We start from the raw sequence: 15,076 nt of genomic DNA, 5'->3' as shown, positions 1-15,076 counted from the left end.
ATACTGTACCCAAATCCCTAAATTAATCAAACTTGAGTGCTCTCCAAGCCACTGCTCTCCGAAACGGCATTAGAACTGAAGCAGGAGGAAGGTGGAGAGTGGAGGAGGAGGAGGAGGAGGCTTAAGTATACAAAAACAAAACCAGAAAGCGGGAGGGGAAAAACAAAAAGACAGAAAAGGGGACAGCAGGCCTTCTGAGAATTGCTTCACTTGATAACAGTGGGTTTGGCTGAGTGCTGCTACAGCATGATGCAATGGATCAGCGTATGTGTACACGCCAAGAATATTAAATGGATATGTTAAAAGATGTGTCACTTTGTGTTCCCATGCCGGTCTCCATCTGTTTTTAATTAACTGGCCATTGGTCCTTTATCACAAAACAAGGACTGCAGTGATGTGCAGGTCTGAAACGTATAAAATAAAGATATGGATCTATGGATTATACAATACACAGAGGGCCTAAAAAGTCAAGAAAAAAAATCTCAGTCACTATAACTAACAGCTGAAATAGAAGGTGGAAAAGTATGCTCAAGTATTGAATCTCTAATATAAAAGATTTATTCTAGAATTTAGTTTAAATGTGTTTATATAAGAAACAAAAATTTTGGCTTTAATAGTTTTATGTGTACATCAGCGGTGGGCCGTGCATTTGGTACCTGGGCCTTCAGTGAGGACTTAATCTTACCATCTCTTAATACCACCATCACGTCGCAATTTCTAGAAACCATCAATGCTATACAAAAACAATGCGTGGCATTACAAAGAGAGAAGCATTTCACATATGGAGGGTGAATACCATTTTACTAAAGCAAGAAAACCAGTTAAGACTCCAAACCTACACTACAACCGCAACTGTGCCACCTACATCATCTGGAGCAGTTCAGAATCAATATTTGTCTAATAACATGACAAAAACATAAAAATGTAAATAAAATGCAACCTACTCACCAGAGATACAGACTCATAATTTGCACCGCCCCTCAGAGGCTGTAAACCAGTGGTACCGCTCATATTCACTGGTCTGGAAGTGGTGAACAAACCCTTTCCCGGCTGAGACAAGCTAGCTAGCTTCAGGGTTGGCTGACCTCTCTTCACGATGTCGAATTTGGCTGTAACAGTTTCCCTCTGACCAACTAATCAGAGGACAGAAAAATGCTGACGCTATTCTGGGCCAGCTAGCTGGCCCTGTGAGGCGAATATGAAATCTGATTGTTTAAAGAAACAGAGCTAATTCTTAAGGAGACTATGGTAAAAGAGCCAGCAGTACAGACTTTGAAGGCCCTGGGCAGATTAGATTGACATGGCAGCACATAGAGGCTGAAATCTGATTGGACCAAAAAAATCTAACAGCCACATACATGCACCAAAGCAGTGCAGCCAATAGAAACGCTACGATTTGAAGAGAATAAACTGTTGGGAATAAATTAATACAATTTTATGGAACAAATATTGCAATTTAGGTTGTAAATATAAGTCAGTGCTTCTGATAGTGTTTAGGCCAGCAGAGAAGGCTTTGCTCGCCCCGACCGCCTGCCACTGGCATACATATATATTTATATTTCTTTGAGAAATCTTTTTTTTTGCAATGCTGCTGCTGGCTTCTCAGAATTTCATTATTAAATTAATTGCTCCGTATTATGGTATTATGTGGCGAGTTATTTTCTCCTCAAAATAATATTCCTTGAGAGAGAATAGGAGGCTGCTGTTATTTCAAATGACCCCTTTAAATGTGTGGTGTTACTTAAAGACAGATGGTTCTTTTAAACTAATTTGTTTGCTTCACATTCAAAATAGAGTCAAACTTTCACTTATTTGCACCCTGGCAACTCTTTGTTTTGTGTGTGTCAAGATAAAAACAGGATAGAAGTTTGTGGATAATGAGGCAGTGGGGTTATGATTATTTCAGAGCCAAAAGTTACTCATGCTGTTTTAGCCAATGCAATTATTGTGCAATAGCTATATAAATCTAAAAGGTATACTATAATAAGATTTTAATGCTTCAGAATCCTTATTATTTTCTCAAAGTGGCCGAAATGTCACACGTTAATTATGTTTGTAAAACTAAGTAGTAATCTTATCCCTGAAAACTTTTCCATTCTTGGTGCACTATTCAGATTTACCGTCTCTAAATCCTGGTGATTTTCAAGTAGCAGCTTTCTCCTGTGGCCTGATTTGGTATTCAGCACATGCCAAACTGCTATTTTTTCACACCAGACAAAGTGTTTTGATGGAAGGTGATTGCACCCAAGTCTGGAAGGTGCTTTGGGGGATTTTTGTCTTTTTTATGGACAGTAGTGCACTGTGCGTTGTTTACAGAAGCCTGTTTTATTTTGGAATTGCTTAATCACTTCAGGGAACAGGGTGGGGCAAAAACATGTGAGAATGTGTATGAGTCCAAACAGGAGTATTGCGTGCCACGTGTATGCAGATATACGCGTCCTTCTTTTGTTTGCGAAATTACAGCAGGTTCAGTCGCACACAGCTCCGTTTGTGCCAGGGCCGTTTAAGTTATTAATACGCTGGTGAAAAGGGAACATCCACAGTTCAAGCTGAGTATGTTTTGCTTGTTGTTTGTGAGGAGTTGAAAAGCACACATGCAGCTGTGGTTTGCGCCTTTTTTTTTTTTTTCCTGGAGGCAGAAGCACAAGAATGAAATGTAAAAGGGAATGTGGATGGGAGGCTAAATTTAGGCACTAGCTGGCTGGCTTCCTCAAGCTTGTGGGTGTTTTAATGACTCATAATAAAGCTATTTAGAAGCAGCTCAGTGAAATTAGATACTTGACAAGCTTCGGGTCATTATAGATTCAGATTCTATTGACTTTGTTTTTGATGAAAGTTAGTGGGATGCTGCTGGGCAGGATTGGAGATGGTGGAAGTCCCTATTTGAATTGCCTTTGTGCTGTTTCTCACTACTGAAGGAGTTGACTATGGGTATTAGACAGAACTCTTCATGAAGATTTACTTCAATTTTTTTCCCCTCTGTAATTAAAATGTTGTCTAAACCCGTAAAGATGCCACACTAATCTATAATGATGAGGAGCCATTAGTATTGATTCACACGACGAAGCAGAACTATATCCGTTTCTGCAATTCTGTGATCTGAATTGTGCATTTGGCCATGTGAGCCTTGCTGTTTATCTCATACCAAAGTCTCACACTACAACCAAAACCATGGTTGAATAAGCATTCATTTGTGAAGCAAAATATGGTCTTTTTGCATTCACACGGGTTTTCACAGACTCCCACAGCCCAATAAAGAACACACTTGCGGTGTGCTTGATTCAGCGGAACACACCACATTCTTAAAATTAGGGATATTTCATGGCCTACTTCACTGTTTGTGTGGTAGACTAGGCCAATGCTACAGGTGTCTGGGACATCTTTTAATAGACCCCTCTACAGCACATGCAGGTTTGAGAGAATGAGACACATCATTATTAGATTGCACCAGATTTCTTTCACTACATTTAAAACCCAATCCTTACATAGCTGTGAGTCAAATGAGTTGCAGTGTACATGGCACAAGGGTGTGGAGCTGTACATTATATTATGAGCCTACAGTGACGACAATAAGATATGAAGTGCTTTTACATTTACGGCTTTTTGCAGATGCTTTAATGTGTGGAGTGGTTGACACAAAGCTGCTGGAAGACATTAAACCCGAATTATGTATACATTTTTCGTGACCAAGATATATTTTTTTCGTCATGTACTTTCACATATTCATGTAAGAAAGCAAAGATATTTAACTTATTGTAGAATTTCCTGTTTAATAGTTTTGTTTCATTGAACTAAACTTGACCTTTCTGCAAACACAGTTAAAAATGTATTCAGTCTAATGCCAACATTTCTTGAAAATGTTTTATCTAAGTTATCTAAGATTTTATTAGGTTTTTGGACAGTCACATGGCATAATGATATGGAATAAATTCAGCTTGTAATCAAATGTCTGTAATGCCCCTGCTCTATCATATCACAGAAAAGTTGAAATAACTAAATATATAATGTAAAAAAATATTATGAACAGTACAACAATTTTTTTCAAGTTTTGGATATAAATAGAGATGTAGGCACAGAATCTTACATACATTGTTTGGGGCACTTTCTTTGCCAGAACATTTCAGGTTGAGATATAGCAAAAAAAAATCACATTTTAGCTCAGAACAAACAAACGTTTTAACACCTACAGCAGAAAAAGTGAATGGCTTTCCTCAGGCTGCCACAGTGCAACTAACTCAAGTGGTTTGTAGTCTCCAGCAAAACACACTCATACTAATAGATAAAGGTCTAAAAGTACTATGTATCCAAACCCTACAGATTGAGAGTAGTTAATAAACTGAACTAGTAGAGCAAAAGCAATAACTCTTGAAATTTCTTTTGGTGAATGAAATGTTTTATTGCAAATGCAGTTTAGTTCTGACTTTCTTAAGAACCCTTTGCACTGAAATAGGATGGGAACCTGCAGCTGTCATAAATCAGAGCAAGCAGATGCACACAGATGTAGCTTCATATTCCTGAGGATGTGCATCTGTCTGATCGTTTTCAGCTAGTTGTAGGCTTTAATTAACATAAAGTAAAAGAGAGCTGACAACTTCTCTGGTTCGGAAAAGCCTTTGTGTTACTGATTTCTCTCTCTCTCTTTCTCTCTCTCTCTCTTTGAATGTGTGTGTGTGTGTGTGTGTGTGTGTGTGTGTGTGTGTGTGTGTGTGTGTGTGTGTGTGTGTTGAATAAAGAATACTGACATCTTGGTGAACAATCTCATGTTTCACCTTTTTGATGTTTCACAAGCAGATAGCTTTAGAGTGAGTATATGTGTTATTTGGTGTACATATGTATAAACATGCTTTGTCTTGGTTAAGTTCACAGCCAGACTGAAGATGGTAACACTGGCATGATGCTTTCATAAAAAAAGTAAAATGTTTAGGGAACACATCTACATCTTTACAGTCTTGAACATTATAACCATATAAGGCTGCACATGCATCAAAAAGAAATGTAGTCTACACTATATAGGCTACTGTATAGCCTTGAATAGGACATTTTAGTCAGGAAATAAACAGTAGGTAATGTATTTTTTTGCAAGTACATGCAATTTCTAAAAAAAAATGGAAAGACCCTAAATTATAATGTATTTTCTTAATTTTCTTAATCTATTCCTATGATTTTTTATTACTATGCCAGACGGCACATTAGCAGCAGTGTTGCTCTGTGAAAGATTTTTTTGTTTCTTATTAAAAGATGAAAAAGTTTAATTAATGTTTTAGATTTGAATATGTGTCTAGAATTCACAAATGCCAGGTTGACTGTGTTACTGGTGTGCTAATTACTTAGCACAGATAGATAGCTAGATGTGTGAAATGTGGTAAAGCTGTCTTTCAGGGAAAATATTCCACAAAAACACTTCATGTATTAAAACACCTGATCTTTTTGAATATCCCATTCCACATTTAGTCTCCATTTGCTGTTATAATAACCTCCACTCTTCTGGGAAGATGTTCCGCAAGAATTTGGTTAGTCAATTCAGAAACTGATGTAGGGTGCAGAGGCCTGGGGTGCAATCATTTACATTTACATTTGTGGTATTTAGCAGATGCCCTTATCCAGAGCGACGTACAAAAGTGCTTTGAGTCTCTAGTAATGAATAAAACTACACTGGTACGCAAGATTCTAAACTTAATATAAATATAACTCGAATTCTACAAACTTGGAAAGTGCTAGTTGTAATCAGTGTTCTAATTCAATCTAACAGTGTTTTATAGGGTTGAGGTCAAAACTTTATAGCAGGCCACCAAAGATCTTCCACTTTGACCATTGTAAACCATATCTTGATTAAACCACAACTTGATTTAAGCACAGGGGCATTTTCATGATGGCGCAGGTTCGGGTTTCCTAGTTCAAGTGAAGAGAACATATAATGTTACCACATACAGAGACATCATATGAAATTGTGTGCCTTTAAATTTGTAACTCTTTGGGGAAGAACCTCATGTGCCTAAAAAAGTCAGATGTCCCAATACTTTTGTCAATATGAGGCATATTTATGGTACATTGTCTGTGTTGTAGATGGACCAAAAGCGCTGGTGTGTGATCAGTGTGGAGCTCAGTTCTCTAAAGAGGATGCCTTGGAAACTCATCGGAAGACACACACAGGTAATAATTTCCCTTCTGCCACCACATTTAAAGATTTACCAGCCTACCTATGCTATTTACCTACATTAAGGAGATAAGAAATAGGAAAGCATGCTAAATAAGATTGTCCAAAGGAAAGCTGTGGGAAGTAAATTGAGGCTTTGGACATTTTCATTTTATCTATCCATCAAGGGCATAAGCAAAATCAAAACACTAGTGTGGTCCACATTTTTAAAATGTGACCCACTTCTTATTCATTATCCCACAATGCCCAGTGTGTGCTACATCGGCTGCTAATTTCTAATGTCTGTTATGTTACATTTCCATTCTTCTATTATCTGCTCTCATTCAAATTAGGTCGTTTAGTTTTAAGTTTAAAACTTAAACTTTCAAACTTTCTTGAACTATTTCCCTCACTTTGTGCATGAGATCATCATCCTTTACTTCACTTCTCTCACTGAAAATACTTTGTGGGGTATATTAGCCAACACTATTGTAACTAGCAATTTGATTGGCTAGCAACATCATGAGTACTTTTGCATAAAAATAACATGAACTGTAACATATTTTGTTCTAACTTAAAATGTAAACTTATATCATTGTAATGGCACATTAATAAGTAATGGTCTTTATTAAGTACATCACATACTTCTCTGCAAAAAGTTAATGTCTGGTGTCACATAGTAAGAGCTGAATGATAAAGGAGAGCTGGAATTCTTCAAATCTTCAGCTGGTCTGGGGTCAGATGAGAACCAATCATCACTGCGGATTAGGTTGTCTTGAACAGCTTTAGACAATTTTTACACTTCATCACATAAGATGGATGGATAGATACATAGATAGAAAGAAAATACTTTCATAAACTATAAGGTCTGTGTCTCACCAAGCCCTCCATCACTGCTCATCAATATGCTTCTTTTTAATTGTGTAAATGTAAATATTAGTTATTCATTTTAGGATTTATTTTTTTATGCAGACACCTTTTTCTTTTCTTCATCTATTTTTTCTTTGTTTTTTAGTGCTTTTCAAGTTTGTTTATTTTGGTGAATCAATCCTAGGTCATTCTGGGTCATGCTTGTGTGTGGTACAGTGACACGCTGTCCTTCTTATGTAAATAGGTTATCAGCTTTGTCAGCTTTGCAGACAAGCACATCACACACACACACACACACACACACACACACACACACACACACACACACACACACACACACACACACACACAATGTGAAATGCTCAAAGCACTACAATAGTCCTTGAACCTAAAGGGCTGACCTCTAGTTATCTGTGTTATATGAGAAGCATCGCTCAGCCAGTCTGCTGGTACCGAGAGACAGACAGTAGACTATGTGCCATTACAGGTGTTCCAGACTGCACTAATTAATATGCTCTCTGGGTATAAAAGTGCTCAATCGGGCTAATGATCCACATGTTCAAGCTATATAAAGGGTGAGTCCTAATTAAAGCAAGCTGCCATCATTTTTTATGAGCATGAAGTTGAAAAGCTAATCATCCTTACTATTAACGCATTAGAGGAGATTTCATTTGTAACAAGCTCACTTTTTAAGTTGGACATTTATACCCAAACACTTTTATTTTTTTTTGCCCTTGACTGTTTGTATGTGTACAGTGAGATCAGGGTGCAATACCTATCACCTGTGCTCCATGGGGAGAAATACGATAACCCTTTTAAAAACTTTGGCATGTAACTGTAACTCTTGTGACACACACTTTATCAATAGTTAATGCCTGTGGACATTGGGTGGTGCTCAGAAGTTTCTATCTGCTGTCCCAAACATGGAAACCTCAAGTGCTCTGTTTCACCTTGGCTTCAGATCCAGCACACCAGGCCACATTAAAAAAGACTTCTATATTGTGTTGGTACACACATATGTTGCCATTAACGGAAAGGGTTTTGTCTGCTGCAGTTCTTGAGTGAGATTTCTCCGCTTCAACATGCTGCTAGAAATGCTATTATAATTGGAGACAATCTAAGGATCCACATATTTTTTTTTTCTTTTCTGAAGAGCTCTAAATAAAACACTCGTCTATCCACCTCCATCAGGAATGATGCAAGAAAGCCGGAGGTGAACATCGCACTAAAGCTTTGAAAGTTTAGTCTATAAAACAGAGCGAGGGAGTGAAAATGGTGGCAGGAGAGCTGATTTTGGTGCTAGCACAGACAGAGAAAAACAACATCATGTGCCGATGTTTACACTCTGCCAGAGCACTGTCACAAACTCAGAGCTGACCTACTTACGGGCTGTCTTAAAATAAAACTACAGCTAACGTCTCAGGACCGGGCACTCTTGAAAGCAGGCCAGGGCATCACTGTCTCTCGTTTTACTTATCTACATCACAACGTGTGCTGTATCACATCACCCACGGAGAAAAACATTTAGGGCAGCATGACTTGACTTCATTGAATTGGGCCACTGAATAAACAGTGGTTAAACATGAGCAATGTATCTTGTCATGTTAATTATTAAACAGGCTGTTCCTCACTCGGGTAGATTAGCCCAACAGCTTCTCTCACTCACAGAGATGAGGGGTCAAATGAGGTATCTGTCAATGCCAATATTAAAGCATAGTCTCACTGGATACCAAATTCTAAAAGTGTACATTAAGATCTCTTTCCTTTCTATGTATAATTGTTTTAACTTACGTTTATATTGAGTTTAACCTCCTTCAGTGATTTTTCTTTATTTTTATTATTTTCAACATTTGTCCATTAATACTGAAGACATTCAAACTATGAAAAAACACATATAGAAATATGTAGTAAACAAAAAAATGTTAAGCAAACCAGAAGATTTTTGATATTTCAGATTGTCCAAAGTAGCTACATTTAGCTTTGACCACAGCTTGGCAAACTCAAGAAACTTGTCAAGACTTAGTTTGTGATATTTCATGTCTTCTTACTTTGTTTTGGACCATCAGTTGTCTTGTGTGGAGGAAAGGGTGAGAGCAGAGTCGATAGCCCTATTAGTGCTACTGTACAAATCCATATTATGGTATGAAACACTCAGTTAAGTAAAAAGAAATGACAGTCCATCAATACGTTAGGAAATGAAGGTCAGTCAAATCTCATGTCATACAGTATTGTAACATTAAATGTATCCCAAAAACCATCAAATGGTATGATAAAACAGGCTCTTATGAGGAACGTCCCAGAAGAGGAAGACAAGAGCTACCTTTGCTGCAGAGGATTTATGGAGTTTATTAGAATTACCAGCTTTAGGACCTGCTGATTAGAATAAAAGCTTCTCAGAGTTCAAAGCGCAGACATATTTCAACATCCACTGTTAAGAAGAGACTACGTGAGTCAGGCCTTAATGGTTGAATTGTGGCAAAGAAACCATTACCTCAGAAGAACAGCAAACTGAAGAGACATGCTCAAAGAGTGGACACTAGATCAGTGGAAAACTGTCCTTTGATCGGATGGGAACATGTTTGTTAGACGTACAAAGAGTGAACAGATGATTCCTGAATGTGTGGTTCCCACTGTGAAGCATGGAGGAGGAGGTGTGATGGTGTGAGGATGCTTTGCTGGTGACACTGTGATTTTTTTTCAAAATTGAGGGCAAAATTAACCAGCATAGCTACCACAGTATTTTGCAGAGACATGCCATCCGATGTGGCTTGCAGGTAGTGGGAACCTAATTTGTTTTCCAACAGGACAATGACCCCAAACACACTTCTAGGTTATGTAAGAGCTATTTGTTCAAGAAGAAAAGTGAGTTATTGCTGCTTTAGATGACCTGGCCATCAAAATCAACCAATGTAAATCTAGGTGAGATAGTTTGGTATGAGTTGGACCAGAGAGTGAAGAAAAAGCAGCCAACAAGCACTCAACACCTCTGGGAACTCCTCAAGGTTGTTAAAAAATTATTCCAGGTGACTATCTTGTGAGGCTGACTGAGAGAAGGCCAAAGGTGTGCAAAGCTATCATCAAAGCAAAATTGAAATAAAAAATGAAGAATTTAACATATAAAACATATTCTGCAGTTATTTTGCATGTTTTTGTTTATTACCGGTACATATTTGCATAAATGTTCGTCCAATGCATTCAGTATTACTGGAAATAAAAAAATAATAAAAAAGAAACAACTGAAGGAAAATATATTTACATAATATAATTATGAAATTACACATAAGCCATTTATGTACATATATACAAAAAATATATATTGCCCTGGGTTCACAGAATAGACTCTAGCTCTGCAGCCCTATAAGGGATAATGTGGGTAATGAATGATTAAATTGGTAATTGAAAGAAAGAAAGAAAGAAAGAAAGAAAGAAAGAAAGAAAGAAAGAAAGAAAGAAAGAAGGAAAAACAAATGTTACTTTATTACTAATGTTGATGAATGTGTATTCATTGTTAATGAAAGAAAGAAAGAAATGAAATAAATATTTTCTTAAATCTTTTAAATCTTTCACAATGACAATACACATTTATCAACATAGTGATTTGTTCATTCATTCGTCTTCATTAACCACGTTATCCTTGTCAGGATTGTGGATCTGGAGTCTATTCCAAGTGCCTGGGGCAATATTCCCTGGATCAGACATTAGACCATCACAGGGTCCCATACACACACAGTCCTACACTCATTGATACACTAAGGTCAATTTATTGTAGACTGTCCAACTATAATGCCAGCATGTTTTTAAAATGTGTTTTAAAACTTGAAGACTTGAACATGTTATTAGTTTTATACAGTGGCATATAGAGTTTAATATACAGATGGGCGATAATTTCAAGAAATAGCTGGTGGCTCTGCTTAGCTGTGAGAGGCATTTAGCTGGCATGGTTTAGGTTTTAAAGTTTTTTTATAATGCTATGATGAATCATGTATCTCCTGCAGAGAGAGGTCTCTGTCTGGATGACTCCTCCTCCACTCAGAGGACACAATGGCTACTGAATGATTTGAAGAGGATGCAAATGATCATATGCCAGGGCCTTTGTAGTCTTTTCCAGCATTGAAGTAAATCATAAGCCAGGGACTATGTAAAGTTTTTGAAAATCTCAATCCAATTGAACATTGATGTGTAGACATCACAGCTCTCCATAACCATCATTAAAACACCACTTGATGGAACATATTTTAGTAGAATGGCTCTTCAGAACAGTTTCAAAGATTTTGTGCCATATTGCATGGATACTGTCGATCTATGTTGGTTTTTCCTTTAATTTGTCAATCATCTATAGTGGCCATGTACTAAGTGACCAAATTCCTGAGTTGATTTTCTTTAGTTAGAGGTTTAAAATTATTTATATGCTGTGCATTTCATTGCAAATTCTTTCTTATCTGTTTATTTTTCCCACCACCATGATATTCATGACACTTGAGACCTGTCTCTCCATCTTTAGATGAGCAAAGCAGCATGTAATTAGATTCCCGAGTTGGTGGAAACAGACAGTTATAAGGTCTTTATTAAATAAATATTGATTGCCTTTGTTTATTTCACAGTGTAAATAAGGCTCCAATTGGCAGGGTGCGAATAATTTTGTTTATACTGGGAGAAAGACACAACTAACTATGATTGCAGGGATTAATTATCACACTTAAACTGAAAAGAGAGACATGAATACACCCAGCTGCTTATCAGAACAGCTTGAGAATTTTGAAGAAACATTTCTGAAAGAAAAAAAAGCACCAGGATATTTTTGGTGTCTGTTGCTTTCGCTCTGCTTCTAGGAAGATCGTAAAGACAAGCCTTTTCTCTCTAACCAATAAAATGGAACCTTAATTAAGTGAATTTGTCTGAAAAAAGGAGCAGCTTGCAGTTTCACAGTTTCACCTATGTACTGCAGATGAGTAGGACCTCTTATGCCCCAGATGATACACCCGCAAGCAGGTGAAGCACCTCCAGCTATGTCTCGGTTGTGTGTCTGGTGACATTCACAGATGGAGATTTGTGGCCTCTGTGTCACGTTTATTTATGCAACCTTTATGTCTGCTTTCTCTTCAACCAAGTATATGGCAGAATCATGTCAAGACTTCTTTAAACTAGTAGCCTTGATGAACCAACTGTTTTACATTTTACTATTTCCTTTCCGTTCCATATGCGTTCCACAATGGAAGCTTCTCGATTTTCTCAAAATCGCAGTGATATCTGTACAGTGTACATTTGTGGAAATATAAATTATTCTGGCCTGATTAATAAATGCCATTTATTCATCAGTATTCCATTTTGTATAGAATGTGACACAAGTTGTTTATACATTATACATTATATATCATTCCCTGTCCACCTAAAGTGTGGGAACAGGATTAGGTCTGTAACTTCTGCACCAGTTCAGGCCTATTGTGTCCCTTCTCTTCAGGGGTCATGGGATCATCTGACCAGTGTGAAAAGCAAATTCTCTCTCTTTTGTACAGCAAGGCAAGCAATGAGAACGACTTGCTACAGCTGCGTTTTCAATTTAGCCTGGAGAAAATAGAAAAGAAAGCTGTATTAAGGATTAGCTTTGGCCCCTTAGGATTGATCACACTTCAAATCAATTCCCGAACAAACTAACATCTAATGATGCTCATACAATCACCTAATAGTACTGGTGCTTAGGGTACTGGATGGATTTTTATTAGAATGTTTCTTGCATATTTAAATGTAGATTTAACCAAGATTGGGTTTTTTTCTGTTCCTCTGTTTATCCTGTCTTTTATATTGTATTCAATAAAACTTAATTCAATTGATTTACATTTCAATTCAATATCATTTGTCTAGCACTTTTAAGAGTATTTATTGCCACAGAGCAGCTCTTCGGCTGATTGAATCCGTAATGATGAAGCCAGGTGATGATGCCAAAGAAAGACACCCCGAAACAACATTGTATCCGTATCTAATTAAGAGGCTATAGAGAAAAAAAAACAGTGACTAGCTGGTCATATAAATTTTTGAATAAGCACTATTTTTCTGAAACAACAACAAAAAATAAAACATAAAGGCCAGGAATAAATAGAAACTGGAGTTACTGCCCAGATTTTATATTCCTGGGGAAAAAAACATATTTCAGAAATTGTGCAGAAACAAACATGACACTGAAATAATCCCATGGTTACTTTAAATAATCACAGAATGACTCAGTGTGTGTGTTTGTGTGTGTGTGTGTGTGTGTGTGTGTGTGTGTGTGTGTGAGAGAGAGAGAGAGAGAAGGAGAGAGGAGAGGTGTTTGTTACTGATGCTGTGTGATAGGGTCATGTGAGGTCTGCGGTCTGCCAGAGATTTCACACAACACTCCCCCTGCTGGCCTGCATAAAGAATCAGTGCATTCACTAGAGCCAGTGCATGATCGAACTAGTTCCTTATACAAATAGTTATGAACAGTTCATATTAGCATGCATGTCTTTAGAGGCCTTACTGAATATAGCACAGGTGGCATTTAATTGTTATAAACCGTCTTAGTATCTTTTTCATGTCTAAGTTCATTTTCTGATGTACTTTTTTTTTTTTTTTGTGAAAGAGCTCTTTATTCTTTTTTTTTTTGCACCCAGGTTTTGATTCCAAGAAGTAATTATTCACACAGAATGTAATGAATATAATGAATGCATAAAAGGCAAAGGCTCTTTCTGACGTGCTTGTGTGTTTTTGATAATCTACCAAGCACCTGTTTCCTGTGACCTGGGGCTCATTATGAGCTGTGAAAGGCAGCTTGTTATGCTGGAATACTGATGTCCTGCAGAGAATTTTCTCTCCTTTTATTTTCCATTTGTTCTCTTCTTCTGCTCTTTCTCTGCATCTCCCTTTTTCTATAACTGTTCAGAGATATTGTTACTGTTCTCGTAACAAGGCATCAGGTGGAACAGGTTGTATGTTTTCCATTTCCATTGCACTGATCATTTCTTTTTTTGTTTATTGATGATATAACCAATTCTGTTTTCTGCATTGTTATTTTTCTATCCCGTATTGGCATTCTCCACATTTTTTCCTGATTAGCTGTAATTGTACACAATTTTACATGTTTCTGTGACTGTCTTAGAGAAAAGAAAGAAAGAAAGAAAAACACCCTGTGAAAAAAGTCTTATTGTCTTGTTTGATGAGATGCTGCTGAGAGTTCTTTTGTGGGACAGAAAAGCTTTCTCAGCAGATCCATGTTTTAAAAGAAGTATCCAGAGAGTGTGAAAGAGCTGGACCTATGACACAGGGAATAATAGAATGGGTCATTGGGACATTCAGGCTGATGGTTCCTTCACTGTCCAGATGGCCATTTGAATAAATCATAGATAGAGGAACAATGCATTCTTGCAATAGGGCTTTAGGCGTGACCATTTGGGCTCAGGAATGACTCTTAACTCTTTAAATTATTAATAGGGTAAATTGGTCAACATTTGGCCTGATATGAATGGGCTCTAAAGAGGTTGTGGGAGCATGCAAAAAAAAAAATAGGGTAGTATCTGTGTCGCAAGCTTCCACAGCCTTTAAATCAAAATTAAATAAACTCAATGTATTATGAAGTAAAAGTCTGCAGTGGCTCAGTTTCTAAACATGTTTCAAATGCAGAATTCACACATCTTTGCTAAATCGAGCTATTTCTTGACACATATTGTTTTTTTGAACTTTAGAGGGAATAAATCAGTCAGTTTAGATAAGGCGCCACAGTGATTGAATGGCGTGTGGTGAAGTTAAGCAGCTCGCTGTGTGTTTACTCTCGGTGTATCCATCCTGGTTACGTTAATAGAATTCCAGAACATCTCTCTGACAGCTCTTGCTCTCCATATGAATCATCTGTATCTCATTCCCCACACTAATTCCAATTTAATTGCCTATTGCCCACAGGCACTTCAATGGCAGTAACAAATGGTTTGATTTTGGAGTCCTCATCAGACGGCATTTTAAATGCAACATGCTAACCCCACTTGAATGCACAATGAAGCTGTGGCACAAGCTCCTGTATACTAATCACTCCCTCTCTTATACTCAGCCTTTCTCCTTTCCTCATAT

General features: G+C 37.3%; 1 protein-coding gene across 1 annotated transcript in view; it reads left to right on the top strand.

The window, feature by feature from the left end:
* zbtb16b (zinc finger and BTB domain containing 16b) overlaps nucleotides 1–15,076 on the top strand; it is a 44,397-nt gene that overhangs the window by 15,087 nt on the left and 14,234 nt on the right. Inside the window, exon 4 of the mRNA XM_046862765.1 lies at nucleotides 6,064–6,150. Coding sequence (XP_046718721.1) covers nucleotides 6,064–6,150 — 87 coding nt within the window. The remainder of the gene's footprint in view (nucleotides 1–6,063; nucleotides 6,151–15,076) is intronic.

The sequence above is a fragment of the Silurus meridionalis genome, chromosome 12 (assembly GCF_014805685.1).
Source record: "Silurus meridionalis isolate SWU-2019-XX chromosome 12, ASM1480568v1, whole genome shotgun sequence".
NCBI lineage: Eukaryota > Metazoa > Chordata > Actinopteri > Siluriformes > Siluridae > Silurus > Silurus meridionalis.
Note: the sequence above shows the minus strand (reverse complement) of the source record. Positions and strands in the feature narration are given on the sequence as shown.